This window comes from Bombus flavifrons, chromosome 4 (genome assembly GCF_040668555.2).
Source record: "Bombus flavifrons isolate JBK064 chromosome 4, iyBomFlav1_principal, whole genome shotgun sequence".
In the NCBI taxonomy this organism is placed as follows: Eukaryota; Metazoa; Arthropoda; class Insecta; order Hymenoptera; family Apidae; genus Bombus; species Bombus flavifrons.
The window spans coordinates 12161393-12179260 of NC_138445.1; the positions used below are offsets into that span (position 1 = coordinate 12161393).

General features: G+C 39.7%; 2 protein-coding genes across 9 annotated transcripts in view; both read left to right on the plus strand.

Moving 5' to 3' along the window:
- The first annotated feature begins 600 nt into the window (after nucleotides 1-600).
- Nucleotides 601-6221, plus strand: THADA (Thyroid adenoma-associated protein homolog). The gene is made up of 12 exons (XM_069111138.1): nucleotides 601-1170; nucleotides 1243-1383; nucleotides 1442-2086; nucleotides 2152-2571; nucleotides 2643-2885; nucleotides 2968-3327; nucleotides 3388-3666; nucleotides 4246-4443; nucleotides 4534-4721; nucleotides 4788-5485; nucleotides 5546-5808; nucleotides 5878-6221. Exons 1-12 carry the CDS (start codon nucleotides 1003-1005, stop codon nucleotides 6181-6183), a joined length of 3909 nt encoding a protein of 1302 aa, XP_068967239.1. The 5' UTR covers nucleotides 601-1002; the 3' UTR covers nucleotides 6184-6221.
- A 290-nt stretch (nucleotides 6222-6511) lies between these two features.
- Nucleotides 6512-17868, plus strand: part of LOC138179010 (uncharacterized protein CG43867) — a 98753-nt gene continuing 87396 nt past the window's right edge. For 6 of the 8 annotated variants that reach the window (XM_069111412.1, XM_069111408.1, XM_069111405.1 and 3 more), the window contains exon 1: nucleotides 6512-6806. The gene's annotated coding sequence lies outside the window, so the exon portion shown is untranslated. Of the gene's footprint in view, nucleotides 6807-9594; nucleotides 9616-17343; nucleotides 17362-17868 lie in introns of those variants that run through there. The other 2 variants (XM_069111406.1, XM_069111407.1) reach the window with 2 other exon arrangements.

The window sequence follows — 17868 nt, forward strand, 5'->3', positions numbered from 1 at the left end:
CAACTAAGTGATTGCGGATTTTGTCATTAGGTTATATTGTCAAAATCCGTAATCACTTAGTTGCCAACCCAATACGTGCGAGAGTGAGAGAACGTAGAGCGAGAACACACATAAGTATGTATCCCCTCCTGACAAAATCCGCAATCACTTAATTGCCAACCCAATACAAAAAAAATATACTATATATTCAACATTCTTTTATGAACTTTTCTTTTGATGTGTAAGAACGCGATAAAAACCATGTAGCATGGTAGCATGGATAAAAACCAACTAGCATGTACAGAAACATGCATAACTTTCTATTTTGATAGTAACATTTAAAAGCTTAATGTTACAACGTTCAAAACTAAGGGACGATTTTCAAAGTTTTTCTCTATGGCACTGCGTTGTGATTTTTTCCTTTTTTTTCATTTTAAGAAACTTCCCCTCAACTAACACTTTTTGTTAAACCAAGCTATAACCAAACTTTTGTACACCTTTAATTAAATTTTTAAAATTTTTTATGGTACGTTTCTACGCTACATAAAATTATGACTTTTCTGTCAACAATAGAGTGTGTTGCTCTAACATTCAGTGATGTCACTCATGACATCGTAAAAGTAGAGAGGAAATTCCCTCTCCAGCAGAAGTCGCATCAAGTGTAGATAACGACGAGCATGCGCACTAAAGCAACTTTGTGATAATGTCATGCGGCTAATAAAGGAACTAAAAACCATCATAACAGATCGGAATAATAACATTCCGCATAAAAAATTGGACAAGTACTGGACCTCTGTCTGTAATACTGTGGATCGTGTATGTAATACTGCAATATGTATCATTGATTGAAGATATAAAAAGCATTGCATGCCACATCTATTCTATAGCAGAGAGAAAATATATATCTATACCTCGTCTGTATATATATTTTCCCTCAGGTGAGGAAATTTATCATCCACAACCTCAACTGCGATATAGTACATGTGTTCTTCTGGGATTTAATGCGAAAGAGAGGGAAACAACATGTTTACATCAGAAGAAGTAAAGAGGCAATTAAAAGATTTGTTAATATTGAAACGTAATGGTGAATTAGACACTGAGGAGAAGCTTCTTAACTCGAATAATAAATATTGGAGAAATTGTATCATGTATGATAGTTTGGCACATTATGTTTATCATTATGATGAAGAGGTACTAATTTATAAAATATAAATTTTTAAACAATTTCGTCCGTTTACTGTATAATGTTAACTTTTATTTTAGATAAAATTAAATACACTAGCCCTTATAGTAGAATCAAAGAAGAGCACTTTAAAATTTACATCTCAAGAACTTGATATAATCATCCTGTTTCTACAAGTCAATTTTAAAGAAAATATAGAATTTGTTCCTCTAATAAAAAAGGTAAGATCACTGTAACGGAGATCTAAGCTTCCTATGAAACATAAATTTGTTTTTGTAGACTTTGAAGCGAATGAAGGACAGCTTAGCTGTCATGAGGCGGCAATATGCACAAGAAGAAAAAATGAGAAACCATTATAAAAAAAATTGTAGTTCATCAGAGATAAAACAAGAAGTGATGGATGAATCATATAAAATATCTTGCAATTTAGAAAGTGATATAAATATGTATAGTTGTAAATTTGAATCTCTACGTCAGATGTGCATATGTAGCCCTGATGCAACATACAATAGGAGGCAGTGTTCTCTACGGATATTGCTCCTAATGAGAGATTTATTAGATAATGAATTTAAACAAGTTATTTGGAAGGCTGAGCAAGTGGAAGCAATATTTAACCTAATGTTATTAGATACATATGAAACAAATAAAGTAATGGCTTTCAATCTAATAAAATCAATAGATCCAAATTTATTGCAATTAAATAATGAAGGTCATGTTCGTGATATTATCATGGTTGCTATTGAATTAGGCAATAGTGTAAGACCTATTGATACTATTACAGCTGTATATATGCTGAAAGTTAGTATACTGTCACCTATTGTACAAAAAGTACTTCAAAATCATTTTGATCTATTAATACAGTTTGAAGATATAAAAGAAGCAACAATACTACAACTGATACTAATTTTGTTGAAAAAGTTGAAGGTATTTGTGTCTATTTATATGACTTAATTATCTTATGCAGATAGCTATATAAATTATTTTTGTAGGATTCCTTGACTCTAGCAAAAGAGAATATAGTGAAAACTGTTATTAAACATTCTTTGTATGGCTATCTTTTCTGTATAAGAAATTTGTTATATGAATGCAATTTGGAGAATGCTGGGAAAGAATGTTTGTGGCAGAGCACTGTAACAGAATTAATATCCATATCTTTCGAATGCAGTCATGCAGTTTCTTTAATAGTAAATAATTCTTCACCAGAGGGACATTTACCAATGGATTTGAATTCACAAGCTATTAATGAAATATGTAATTCTGTGCCTGATAAGCAAATAGTAACACCACAAATGGTGTTGCTTTGTTCTTGGCGTACTGTAAAGGAAGTTAGCTTATTGTTTGGTTTGCTTTCCACTAAGGCATCTATATGTGAAGACAATCCTTCCATAAATTTGTTAAATGAAGAGCAAGTAAAATTTCACAATTTGTATTAAAAGGTTATTTCTTTAGAAGAAAATAAGACAAAGCAAATTTTTAACAGATTATCAAAATAGGAGAACATTTTGTTTCCTTGCTTACTGAAACAAAGCATAGAGGAGCATTTGAACAGGCTCATGTAGGATTCAGCCAATTGTGTTCTCGACTATGGCGTTTAAGTAAAACAAATCTAAATGAATTACCTAAGTTGTGGTTACATCAAATTTTGATTTCCATCACGGGAATTAAAGAGAACTCAAAATTGTGTGCAACCAGAAGAAGTGTAGGAGTACCATTCATGATACAGGTAAATGAAATCAAATATTTCAGTCCTGATTTATTTTTTACATTATTTTATAAATCTTATTCATATGAATCTTACTTAACAGGCTTTACTATCTACAGAACCTCGTCAATACAAAGATTCAAAAACTACAACCTTTGATTCGGTGATAAAAATTTTGTTAGGATTTACACAATTGAAAAGTGAAAATCTATGGGAAAAAGTGCAACAACTGATATACTCAAACTCTGTTTTTACACATTATGAGAACTCACTTGCTACATTGAAGTACAACGATGATTGTCCTGTAAACGAAAATATCGTTCAAGTCACGGAAATCAAAACACATGCTCTAAATATCTTAAGAGCAATTTTTCGACATTCTCATCTTGCAGAAGTAGTAAATAATTATGTTGAAGATGGTTTAATAGCGGCATTTAAAAGTTACGATGCTGCAACATGGGCGGTAAGTAAACTTCTTCTGTAATGTGAAAATGAAATAAAAAATGTATGCTGTCCCTTACAGGAAAGAAACGCAGCAACATTACTTTTTAGTGCACTTATTACTAGAATCTTTGGTGTTCAAAGAACGAAAGACCATATCAATCTTACCACAGATAATAAAATGAATTATAGAGTATTTTCTGAAAAATATTCTAATCTATTATCTTTCATTTTGGATCAATTGCAAACATTTGTGGCAATGGATGATACTCTTATAAAAGCCGATATACAATCGATATTGCTTTTACTATCACGGCTATACTATCATAATAATACGGAACCCAGCGATATTCAACGGAAGGTAATTATAAGTATTTCATACGGTAATTTAGCTTAACTCTTTATGTATTATGGTTACTTATACGCGACCGTACTAATTTTAACGTACGGTCTACCTGTCGCGTATATGTGACCATGAATTTGCAGATTATGCATGCCTGATCTGTGTTCGCCATGGTATCAAATGTTTATTATACCGTCTTTGTATCATTAGCAGCTGCAGCAACGGACGAGTATATATAATTGCGAATAGTCAACGTTTTTGTTCCTACTATCACGAAATAGTCTTCGAAATTTTCTCTCTTTCCTCATGGCATTAAAAGCCTTCTTGTACAAGTACTAGAAAGCGGAAACTCCTTATGATAGTGGAAGTTGTGATCAAATGAAGAATATAACTCCATCAGAAATATAAAGTATATCTATAACTACAAATCACTTTTTGTTTCTTAATTATTCTACGAACCGATAATCTCTCATGTTTCTGAAATATTATGACTAAGGATTTAAATAACTTGTTTTTCCCCTGCTACACAGACAAAACAATGCTACTCACATGCTCGTACTTAGAAGTTTCATAACAAAAGTTATTCGTCTATTTCAGGTCAATGATCTTATAGATTTAATTATACAATGCGCAAAAAGTGCGATATTCGAAACACGGAAATTAGCAGCCAGAGCACTTGTACCTTTATTAACAACACAATCTGTTCAATATGTTTTAACAAAAATAATTGAGAATATAATATCTGCAGGGACCAACTATTCATCTTTAAATTTAATACATGGTTATATGTTGCAAGTATGCATATCAGTAATGGACATTTCTTTAAAATACTAATTGATTTCTTTTTAATACTAATTGATTTGTAAATATTTTTAAATGTTATAGATATATGAAATACTAATATATTTCAATTTTAAATCATTTGAATTGGTTGATGTAAATTGGGATGAATTTTTGAAACGCACAATTTGGATCATAGAAAATCTGGAGCGAAAAAATTCAAAACCGCCAAGTTTTTTATTGGCTGCACATTATGTAAATGTTTGCAATAAAATATGTGAAGTAGATAGAACGTAAGCGAAATTAATATTAAAAGTTTCGAATTATTAACAAAATACAAAAAATCGTTTCAATTGCAGGTATGCGATGCGAATGTTCCCGATGCTATGTACCGTAATTTCACATTTATTAGGTGAAAAATTAAAACAAGGACCTGCGCGAGAAGTGTATAAATTATCAGTAATTAGATTCATTCGATCAATAGCGAGAGAAACTTCGCTAATTCAACAGTCCATAGTAATCAAAATATGCTTGCATAATTTAAAAGTTCCTGAAATGCAAATTGCTGCATGGTCAATTGTTTCGGAAATCATTAATGAAGTGAAATACAGAGATGTATTACAAACATTATTAAATTATGGTTTCTATGAAATTCGCAACTCTATAGAATGTTTTCATAAGTATAGTCCAGAATTGCAAGATGCGATATTTGATTTCCTATACAGTAGCCTAACATGCATTAATCAAACTGAATCCTCTGATTTCATGAGAAGAATTGATATTTGTAAATTTGTGTTAAATGAAATACGTCTACAGGATAATAAAAGTGGATACTATGAGAGAGACTGCTACTTAAGATTATTGGGGAAATCATATGTGACTTTAGCTTCTTTTAACAAGCATGATGGAGCAATTAATTTAGAGTGTACAAATGATGTATATAGTAGCTTCTGCGATAATCTATGGATCACAAGTTTGAGTGGAGATTTTAGAAAATCTGCATTTGAAATAATGGAGGGCCTTTTTCTAGCGTGTTATAAATGTGAAGAGTATCAATGTAAGTTATGAAATGTTAAAATATTTTTATGTATACAATCCTAATTAAATATGATCACAGATGTACAGATTCAGTGGTGGACAACAGTATTACAATTGTTACTGGACAATAATCGCGAAATACGGAATGAAGCATTCTCTTTAGTTGATCATGTTCCGGTACATTGTACAGTGATTAATGATTGTTCATATATGAATTTACTACTTTCCAAATTCTTAGAATGCAATATACGTAATAAACATCCTGAGTATATGTGTATTGCGCTTTTTTATTGGAGTACTGCATTATTAGATTATATAGATTACGAAATGGATGATACAGATGTAAGTAAATATTATTTAAAGTATTAAAAATGTAAAAGATACTGTAAATGTAATGTTATTTCTTTTAAGGTGTTCAACAAATGTACAAATTATGACTTCTTTGAACCTTTGGAGGTATCAAGGACATGTGCTGAGTTTTTAATAAAAAATATGAAGTGTTATATAGACATTATATTGCCAGATGACGCTATAAATTGGGTCAATTCACTTTTGAATGTCCAATTTCAAAAATCCATTTCGTTTAGAACGCTCGTGAAGAATTATGAAAATTACATACCTACTCTCGAAAATAAATTGCACGATATTTTGAACCCGACTTACAAGAATAAATTATTACAAATTTTATCATACGAACAATACAAAAATATATTATAAAATTTTTATATAAAATAAATCGAACTTTTTTAATAAAATATAGTCGCAATCATTTTATTCAACCAAGACAAAAATATAAGCACTTAAATTTAAATATTATCATCGAAAATAGATTCTGCATTCCAAAGTTGCTCTATTTGTAAAATAAAGAATACATTCACAAAGTAAGAAATTCTGTGACAAATTGAGAAACTTTTAACTGGAAAGATAACGTCTTTTTAAATTTAAAAAGAACGGAAGAGTGGAGTTAAATGTCGGTTAGGGAAATATCCCCAGGTGTTAGTGGCTAGAGAGTTTAGTTGAACCGCTTGGCGCAGGTAGACGCCACCGTCGCGGCTCGACGTTTGCCGACTCGGTACGTATTTCGTGACATTATACCGCGGATCCGTCGGATTTTCGCGTTTTTCGCGCCTCAGCGTCGTGACCGTCGAGTATTAGTGTGCGCCGACAATCTTTATCTGCGTTGAACGAGAGGCAGCATGTCCACGAGTGTTCGAACAGATTAAAACAGAGGAAAAAGCAGCTGAGAAGATAGTGGCCGTGTGTGTACCAGGCATGGAGTGGACTCAGTGCGCTCGTTTCAAATCGTTACGAGCCGTTACCGCAGTCCCAGTCGAACCAAGGTGAGTTCCGCCGACATAAACACGCGGGATCGCGTTCCATACATGTTGTTTCACTTTCATATTGAACTGTTATATCGTTCCTGGAAGATCCTGTCGATTCCTTCATTCCCTGTTCTATGTATGACCTACTTGTTGTACAAGCTGTCATCTCTCGATTAGAATATTTCTGTCTGAGACCGAGCTGTGTTCCGCGATTGAACTCTTCTTGACCGGAATCGTGCCACACGATAGCCTTTCTTGGGTAGGTTTTCATGTAAAAAAACACATTGAGAGAAAAAGAAGAGTTAGACAGAGAGAGAGAGAGTGAAAGAGGCGGAGAGAGAGAGGGAGAGAGAGAGAGAAAGAGAGAGAGAGAGAGCAAGAACTGGGAAGGAGCGTGAAACGGAAAGATCAAGCGAGAGCAGCGAGAACAAGTTTGAAAACTAGCACTGCCAGTCCGTTGAACATCTGCGATTCCTAAAGTGCGTCCTTCCAAACACGGAATGTTAAATAGCCTTCGCGCTTGATCAACTAACGGAGCCTTCTCGAATGATCTTTCTTGACCTGTCTCTCTTTCTCCTCGAGGAGAAAGGTCATCGGTCTCAAATTCATCTTTTGTCCACGCCTTAGGCACACCAGTAGTAATGCGCAACGACATACATATTTTCCTCTGGTCCAAACTTGTTTTAAATTACCATAAGTAGTTTGATACCTTCTGCCTTAATGCGCTTGATTCTTTTTCGTAATCGGTCAAATTTCTCAATGTCAAGTTGACTACTCGTTACGTCCTGTCATGTTCGATTTGATCGCCTGTCTCGATTCGTTCGTTTCGCAAACAGGAAAATTGCTAAGCCATTTTTCATTTAATAACTTCCATGACATTTTTAATCATTCGTTATGTTCACTATGGGCTATGGAGCCCATGTGCATGTCAAGCAACAATTTTCGTTTGTTAACGCGTTATGTGATATAACGTACACATTTACATCTCATTATAATCAGAAGTGAAGTAAAAGAATAATTTAACGATTATTTTTTGAAGCGTAAAAGTTAAGTATTTGTTAAATCAATAGCTTCTTCGACAACACGTTTTTGAAATGTAAAAATCTTTGCTAATCTCCTTTCAAGATTTGAAAATTTAAGCATTGTTTGACGATTGAACAATATTTTTGGCTAAAGTCATTCATTACGACATTCGTTTTTCAAACATTAGCCACAGGGATTACGCAGGAAAAGAACATTTCATAACGTGATCATTTGCATTGTTCCGCTGATCTAGTGTTTTTAATAAACGATGACGAAGAAAACGACACTACGTTTGGTATACCCGATTATTTACATTTTTCTTGCTTCCTCGCTCTTCTTTTTCTTTTTTCCGCCTCTCCGGCTGTTCCACAAGAGAAGGAGGAATCATTTACTTCTTACAAAATTACATGCATTAACTGTTTCTACAGGACACACTGGAAACATTTTATTAGAAACTAACTCGTTGCTTGTCAACGAATAAGCATCGTTACAAGATCTGTTCTTTTTAGAACGTAGTAATTAAGAACCGGTAATTTCAAGGAATTCTATTTATGATCGATGATCGATGAAAATGAAAATGTAATATCATGTAACGTATTTCCTACTTCGAATATAAATTTTAGTCATGGATTCATATATATCATAAAGAGTTACATGTATATATCGTATGCAGACCCATAAAAAGCTACCCCTACAGTAGTACCAACTTCTGCATATATACGTTACGAAACACGCAACCAAGCAAGGTTCTTAATTTCTCTAACGTAATTTATTTTTCCGGTTTATTTTCGATTCCATTATCACGATACGCATTAAACGTCATACGGATAAGGTCTCGTTTCGTATGGGAAGTGCAGCCAACCTTTCTTCTCTTCTTGTTTAGTTCCGTGTTCGCGGGAAACAATTGGGCGTTCAGAGAGCAGGAAAAGGTCGAATATACAACTCACGTGTCGAGGGTCTATTTGTTTTATCAAGCCTGCAGCGGCAACCTGCTCCCGCATTATTTTGACAATAACGCCGAGCAACCACGCGAACCAGACACAACTATATAGGTAATTTATGCAAAATGCAAGCCGCGCACTCGCCTACGGGCGCGCTTCGTGAGCGCTACCCATTACATTATAACAAAACAATGTTTAACGATTGTAATTGACCGTAACTACGGCTCGAATTCGATAAAAATGAAAAAACTCGAATTATGCGGAACGCATCGATTTGCATGTACGTAACACGCCTCTCGTCGATTCGATTGTCTATGCCACACTGTATGTATTTGTGCGTTAATATCAAAAGATATCGCAGTTCACTGGAATTACTTACTGAACTTACTTTGTAAATCAAATTTCATCTATGAAGACCAATAGTACATCGATTTGCATTCTCGCTCGTTGCACGAAACGTATTCGCTGCTGTTCTCAAGCTTTCGTCTGACAAGCTGTCAATCACGAACACATATATATTTTGCAATCGATAATCATCCATTCCCGCGTTTTTTGCGATTCACGTGACACGGTCGATCGAGAAATTTAGTTTTCACGATGCGCATGAAAGCTGCGCGTTGTACGTATCCGTTATCGGATGGTTTCGCTGTCAGTTTCGATTCCGCGACAATCAAACGCGTTAATTTCCAATGGTCGAATGCCGCTTATAATGCGGCTTCCATGTCGGGTCTCGAAAGCCTGCGTTCGCTTTTCACCTTCCGGTTGCCTTTCGAACTATGCGAGCCTGGTTTCCGATTTTACGACGGTATACAGCTGCACGTTTTATCTATGGGCATTGAACCTTTGCTACACCGGAGAACACAGTGAGTCTATGGTCGAAGCTACTTTCTTTTTTTCTCCTTTTTTGTTCAATGTTGTATCACGTTTCACTAAATTAGGGATATTTTTACGTCTGCGCATTATGGAACGTTCGTGCTCTTTGCGATCGACAGTATCACCTAACCTTACAAATGAAACATTTTCTATCTGCGTGTTTCCAGCTCTTGAAATACGACATTTTCATAGCTATCGGTTTCGAAAATTAGACTTGCGTGACATATGATATCTTTATTAATATTTATTCAGTATAGTTTAGCATCATTAAATTTCAATATATCGTCAAATTAATATTACTGCCTTTTACACGTTCGAACGTATATATCTGGTTACGGAAATTCAGCCATTGTTATTGAACAATGGAGGATTTCGACGAATAAGAAAAAGCAGCCATGTTCGTTATACCGAATGTAGAATAAACGAACGGTGGAATCGAATCCGCAGTTCGGTATATACGGCCAGCCACGGTACGTGACAGATATCTTGAGGGACGTGTTCAAATACCACCGGATGATTCACGACATCGTGAATATAAGAAAATGTAGTTGGGATTTTTGTTGGGAGGTCTGGTTAGGTATAGCTCGTTGAAATTCGATCCTATCGAGCGAGAAGGAATTTTTGGCGGGAGCTTTGTGATCGATCGAGCTACTTCGAGATCTAACGATCGCCGATTCTTTGATGCCTCTGTGTGAAATTAATTTCCACGGAAAAATCCCAGATCTGCGGTCTCGAAATTCGATAGCTCTGCTCCCGTTTCTCGACTAAACCCCGGAGGAATGAAACGTCGCGTATATTATTCGTATCATCGTCTAATCGACTTACGTAGTCTAATGGTTTCGAGTGATTACCGTGCATCTTGACCTACACCGGAAACGGTCAAGTGCCTTCTTAATGATTATTAATGTCCCTTAACGATGCTTAGTCGGCTCAAATCACGCCGATTAACTCTGATAATTGTCCTTGCTGCTTGCCTCGATTTCTCGCTGTTTGGTAAATTTTTCCTTATCTCAAATTGTAACAAAGAAAGTCAAGATGATTTAACTGATTGCGTGAGTAAACGTTTACTCGGAATACTTTCGTCCGAAGCATCGTCATCATTTAATCTCCGTTAACTACCGTTTCAACGGAGCAATGTCGTTAACGATATACTACGATTTACGAACTGTTATTTGGCATTCCGTCCCAGTGATATAGTTCGGAAGCAGACATGTGTCGTTGTGACTCATGTTCCCGTTTAACTGTCGTGCGTGCCAAGGACATCGCGTAGTTGCAGTAGATACGTCCTTGCCAATTTTGGAATCCCGATAAGCAAGTCTGTCGCCTGTGACAAATCATTTTAACGAGCGCGACAGTTTAGAGATATCGATGATGAGGTTCCTTGGTTTCGTCGTCGGCGACCTGGCCTCTGTCCATTTGGAAAATGGGACGAGCTGTCGAAAGTGGCAACGCGCTTCCTCTCACCACATCCCTGTCGCAAATATAACCTTGTAACACGAAAACAGATACTTTCGAAGTTCATTCAGTTTGTCCCTGGCTTGCACGTGACAATTCTCATTATATGCCGTTTTCTATGGCGATTTTCCAAATTCTTAAATCTTGTTATACAAGTATCGTCTTATACGGGGACACCTGTACTTAAATTTTCAAGTACCCAAGTTACTAGATACTCAAATTTCGAAAGTATAAAGATTTTCAAATATTTCAATTTTTAAATACGTATAAGATTTTAATTCTCGTTCTTTTCTTTTTTTCTTGTGTCTGCTTTTCTCGTGTCTCCTTCGCTTCCGCGATATCGTCGCTTCGCACGATTTCCATGGCAGCTTTCCCCCTTGCGCCGCTCCTAAAATACGAACAGTTTCTCAGAGCGAAAGACGGGCGATTTTCTCGACGTTCGGTGATATCGGTTCGATTATTAGAAGATTCGGGACCGACTAGTTGGTTGTAGCGGGTACTGCGAAACATTGGGTCAACCCGTGACGATAAAACTCGAGGCTGGTGTGCTCGCAATCTGGCAAACATTTGCCGGTCGTACTCAAACGTGTGCAGAAGTTCGGCACTCGCGTATTGCTTTAGACACGAGAAAGGGTCGCGAAAGTTTCTCCGGGTTTCGACTAAGTTTCCCCACCTCTACAGGGAATTTCGACTGTACCATATGCAATGGTATCCCGTGAAATTTATATTACTTTGCTACCGGCGACTTTCTGCCTCGAGGATTAACTTTTATCTTCATAGAATCTATTTTACTACGAAATGTTATCGATTCATCCTTCGAACCATTACAAACAGTAATCTGCTATGGTAAACTCGGCTTTCCATCAAATTTCAGCGCGATTGGTCAGCGGTGACTTTCGGAAAAATATTCATCAACTCAATTTTAGAGTTACTTTCCTCGCACGCGTACGCGAATTTCATTCATCAGGCACTCGGTAAATTTCCTCCTATTGTCCCTCGTCCTGGATGCTCTTCCTTGACCAAATGGGGGAACTCGTAATTGCGTCTCTGCGTTCAAAAGGGTTCGCCGCGTTTTTCAGTTCGCCAGTTTCGTCTCCCCGCCTCTCTGCGTGGATATTTCCCGTGGCGTTTTCAAGGCGGGGCCCAGTACACAGGTTTTCTACCCGCAATTAGCATCGGCGATGTATTCGTGTCACGTATCCACGGGATAGTTTCTTCGCACGCGACTCCACGTGAAACGTCCTTTATTTCGCTGAGTGTACGCGAACGATCGTCACAGAAATTGCACGGCAAGCAACACGACCAACAGATAGAATGAGAAATAGAAATATCTTTCACTCTTTTTGCTCGTGCGCCTGATCTAGAAAATTCGTTGCTTTGCGTTCCTCGTCCAGGTAGTCATTCGATCGTTCTGTCTTTTCTACTGGCCGTTTCAACCAGATTCTTCGGCGATACTTGCGTTTCATTCGAAGATCGTCGATATTTTATAATCGTCAACCCTGTTCCGTCCCTTTTCTTTCTTTTTAATTGATAATTGAAGGATTAACACGTAAGTCTATGTTTCGCGTTCCTATGTCGATTGTCGGAACAGCTCGGAATCAGCTCGCGTATCACGTAAATCATTGAGATCTTCGCGCAATTCGCGATCGAACAACAAATAGAATCTGGAAGAAAGATTTATAGAAGGAAGAGAAACGCATCGGTGTCGCGTAATCGAAGAAGTTGTTTTCGGCGGGCTGGCTCGTCTCTCGCGGAATTTGAACAAGCTATCGGACCCGCGTTTGCATACAGGGTGTCGAATAAATTACATCGACGAGCCGGCTGTCCGTTCGCGTGGAGAAAGAATCGGTTTCGTTCTACGGGGATCTGTCGGGCCATAAATAATACATAACCAGGATACAGGCGAGTTGGCTCGCGGAAAAAAGGGGAGAAACGTCGGAGGAAACGGAGCGGCGCGAAGGAGAAGAGACGCGAGCCTTATCGATGCGTGTACAGTCTGATGTGGAAGTCGCGTATCGGTTGAGAATTCTCCAACGAATCCCTCTTTGCATCTTAACCCTTTTGCATCTGTGCACGAGATACGAATCTCGCGACGCGACATTCTTCATACGATGCTACGAACGATAGTGGATATTTTTCGATATTTTTGGACAGCAGGAATTTTTCCATCTTTTATAAATTCAGACATTTCGTCCATGAATACGAAAGAGTTAAGGTTTCATATATCTTGTGGCATCTTCATGCGTGGAAAAGCGAAAGCTTAGTTTCAATTTTCACGTCTCGACGAAAGTAGCAATGAGCGAAAAATCGCTGGATTTTCGACAAACGGGTATTTCTTTGAAAGAAGAACAGACGTTAGACGTCGAATCCCTCGAATCGATGTGTAGCCCCCTTGTATCGCTCCTTTTTCCCGGAGATCTCTTTCTCTTCCTTCGTTTCTCTGTTTCTTCGTAACGTCGATACACGTAACAGTAATTGCGCGTGCAAGCGCACGGACTACTCGCAAGCGGCATTACACTTTGTTCCGACCGATGGAATTGCGTGGAAACGAAGAACACCGCGCTGTTTCTCCACCACGAACCGATAATATCTTGTTTTCCAGATACCTGCAGGGCAAATATTCTCGGTCGGTTTGGAAGAGCGAATTCGAGCGAATCAAAGCAACGGTTCGATAATCGAGCCGGCCGAGTCTGCCGATTCGACCAGCGGCTCTCTTTTAACGCGAGAAGAATGGTGGAGGCCACTTGTTAAACGTAGTGGGAGTCTGAATACCCGTGATTTATGACGGCACAGTGGAAGGAAAGCGCGGTTAATTTGGAGCTTCGGTTATTGATGGTCTACATTTGTGAATTGCCTTCGATTAAAATTTGGAGGCGGTTCGTTAGACGGTCCTTTATATTAGGCGGCAACTTTACATTTTACCTGGTGATTCTTCTTAAAATAGGGGACTTGGAACTTGTCGTTAAATTTTAATTCGAATCGATAACAATTGTATTAAATACGTAATCGGAGCTTCATATTCAGCAGGAATTCCACCGACTGAGAGCGGGAAAATTTCCTGGATTCGATGAAGAGGAGGTCGTTTCTTTGTCAGGTAGCTGCCAGTTTGCCACACAGTGGCTCTTTGTGCGAGGGAAGGGCACGGGAGTGAGCCATTGGCATTATAACGACTGCCTCCAAGGAGCCGACCAGATTGAAGAGGGCTTCCGTCGCGCCTCGTATAACGCGAAAACCGTTCGAAAGTTAATTCGAAATTTATTCATGGACTCCACGGGACCACTAGCTGCCGCCTTCTCTATATACGTCCGGGTATTATTACGTAGGTACATGTAGCTGGAACGTTGATGCTCCTCCTGGTCGTAGGCCTATATGCCACCAAGCGGGGGTAAAGTAGGGCTAAAAAAAGGACAAACCAGCCTCCTATGAATACGTAATGTTATTACGATTAAGAATTAAGTCCTGTCGATCGATCGGCGGCTCGTTCCCGCTTAGAGGTCGTTTCAAGTTTCTTCGAATCTAAACGTCAAAGAGATTGTCGTTTCGAATCGACCGTTAGAGAAAAATTCACATCGATCGATCATGTTTGAAGGGAGAGATTTCGAGACAGATATCGAGATTGCTTGGGTACTTCAGATTCGAAAAGTTCGCGGTGGTCCCGAAGTAAATGTTGTTGCGAGCCGAACGGCGCGGAACAAGAGGGGGCACGGGTTTATCGGGAAGATTTAGGTATTTCGTGTAGGTATTCAGATTTATACGCGGAACTCGCCGTTATTGCGGCTGTATATCTCGCGTGTATCCAAAAAGGGTCACGCCACATGGTCGAGGAGCGTTTCTTTCATGAAAACGACAAGCCCAAAAGTATACCGCATCGCGTGGTAAAAGATATCGCTTGCTCGTAAAATCGGCGATATTAGGCGACCGCGCGTTAGAGAGAATCTGACCGTTCGACGAAAGAGAGGGAGAGAGAGGCGTATACACTTTGCGGAAAATCCGGCAGAAGAGAGGAGAGAAGTAGAAGCGGCGCAAAATCAACCTATGCCAATACATACCGACCGATAGATTTACAGCGTAGTAATAATAAAACGCGCGGAATACGAGCGTTGCATGGGGCTTTATTAAAACGTCGCGGTTTATGGAAGTTCGACCGGTCGATCGATACTGGCACTCCACTCGCCAAATCGTTGGCTGTTTCTTCGTTTAGTCAGCTATTTTTCCTCGAGAATGGGAGACTCGTCGATCCGCTTCGGTCTCGACGGAGATCAGTCACGATGGATAAAAATACTCGTCAAGCTGACGTAACGACGTAACGCGAACGGGGGTCTGGAATCGAGAGGATCGTTGTCGATTACGAGTGCGATTGCGTAACGTTCGTTCGTACGTAGCGCGGAAGCGCAATTTTTCATCACTGGTAAATGTAGTTAGCATACTCGAGTACGTTCCTTGCAGAACGTATGTTCGTCTGTTATCATATATGCATATATGTAACGATCATTTTCTCAGCGAAATTGTCGCGTGGCCGTTGATGTTCGGTCGCGTTCGATATTCATCGACGGTAAGGAAACGCCACAGGTAGTTGACACGAGGTTTTTCACTCATCAAGTGCCAACCGTGGCACTCGCTATGAGATGAACAGCGCCGAAGAGAAAAGCAAACAGAGAGTAGAAAGAAGAGAGGACACGTAAAGGGCTGACGACTCCTCTGCGAAACGAGCCGACACGGCGTTGCTATTTCTAGACGAAGATTTGGTTTCCGGCCGCGCCATCAATTTGTATAATTACTGTTTTCTCTGAAAGCAGCTTCACTGTGGTCCCTTGTGGCCAGAAAAAACTTTCTATCCCTTTCCTCGCCGAAAACACCGAAAGACGTAGCTTTGACTCGACGCTTGGCGTCGATGTTTCGTGCATCCCGTCTCTTCTGTGTCTCCAATTTCCGATTCTCATCGGTCCCATTATCGTAATTGGCCGACGAATCGATGGAAGATGGCAGGTTCGCATTTACAAGTACACGCGTAAAGCAACCGAGGTGGAAGTGAAAAATGTAGGAAATCGTGTCTTCTCGAGCCGATAGACTCGTCTGGCGGGATCACAAGGAGCGGCGGAGAATTGGGTTAAGCTCAAGAGAACGTCAGATTAATTCAGAATATTCAGGATCGCGTACGAATCCCGCTTACGTATGTTCATTATGTGGCTGCGTGGTATCGAGTTCGTGAATCGACTGGCTGTCTAAGTGAATAGATGCTGATTAGGAGTTCTCACGCATCCCCGAATGGAAGGAGAAAGGCTTCTCGTTATTCGTTATTTGACTCCGCGAGTCGACTGATCCTATCGGCCTCGAGTGCCGTCTGCATGGTTACGCTGTTCGCCAGCGTCGATTCGGATTTTGATTCGCGGATACTGTGATTATTTCTGGGTAATTTTACTTCGATTCGGACTCGCGTCTCGTTGATTCATCGGCGATTTGTTATCGTGATTTTCTTATTAAAATAATATTTATCTTCTTCGTATTGCGAGCAAAGAGCCGACAATGTATCGTTTCAACGTGTATCACACATACGGATCAGTGAGCGGTCTTGCTAGTTGTAGAATGATAGGTGACGATAACAAGGCACTGAACTACGCGAGTGATTGCGCGGTCTTCATTGTGGTTTCGAGTCTTTATCTTCTCTGGTTTTATTCGATCGCGGATATCCCGAAAACCGTAAACTTTGACGCTTGACCGATTTCGCGAGCCGCCTATGTCGCGCAGGCTATTATTTTCGCGTTTGTTTTTCCCATTCGCCTGGCCTTCCCTTTGCGAGCGAGCGGACAAGTGCCGCAGACGTTTCGCTCGCGGTAATTGCAGAACGGAACGTTACACGGCCCACCCCTCCATCCGGTTTTTCATTTGGCCCCTTTTAGTGTCGACCTTAAAATAAACTTTGTAGTCCTGCGTCGTCGTTCTCGTCGCCGTAGTCGTCTCCTCTTCTCTCTTCTACTGCCTCTGTACTTTCTCGCTCTCCTTCGCAATCCTCCCTTCCCTTTCGGGCTCTGTGTGCGCGTCTCGTCATGCCAAGTCAGCCGAAGAAGCGCGGCCGAAGGAAATGAAAGAGGTAGGAACGGAGGGGGTCCGAGAGAGAAAGAGAAGAGAGCGGAGCGCTTCAAGAGACACCCCAAAGAGTTACAGCTTTCAATTTAGTACTGCAAACACTCGCAGCGAGTTAATATCTGCCTTCCATTTCCTGGTTTAACCTCGTCGGACTGGACCGCGAAAACGAATTCGTGAAACTTGTCGCCCGCTGTTCGGTAAGTCGAGAGAAGAGACCTGCTGTCTCTTCTCGACTAGACGTCGACATAGATGTTTAGAGAAGTGTCGTTTTTCGAGGTGGTCCATTAAACCTAAGGGTGTCTAACGGAGCACACGTCTGTCGATGAGACGCAGAGACGCGGCGGCGCGATCACGAGGAAACTTTCCGCGTGAGAAGACGACTACGCGTTCTTCGCTAATGCCGCGCACAAATTGGATACGGTTGGGTTCGAAGTTGGAAGCGACAGGCCGCGAAACCGGCCGATTAGAGTCGCGTCAGAGACGTCGAGCTGCCTGCTTCTCGATTACCGAACCGCGAACGTCGATGCTGCCTGCCTCCTGAACGCCGCGATAATCGCGTTCGTTTCGAGTCGCTGTGTTACCGTGTTGCACGTGACTTAAGTACGCAGAAAATAAACTACGAAGGTAGGCAAGGGATTTGGGGTGTTGCCGGATTGTTGGAGAAATTTCGAGCAAGCTTGGTGTATCGACGCGTAGAAACGTAC

Bases quoted from the DNA above. Each gene is read 5' to 3' on its own strand.
- THADA (XM_069111138.1), top strand. From the start codon at position 1,003: ATGTTTACATCAGAAGAAGTAAAGAGGCAATTAAAAGATTTGTTAATA. The intron at 2,886-2,967 runs GTAAATGAAATC...CTTACTTAACAG, and splicing joins GAGTACCATTCATGATACAG to GCTTTACTATCTACAGAACC. The intron at 4,444-4,533 runs GTATGCATATCA...TAAATGTTATAG, and splicing joins TACATGGTTATATGTTGCAA to ATATATGAAATACTAATATA.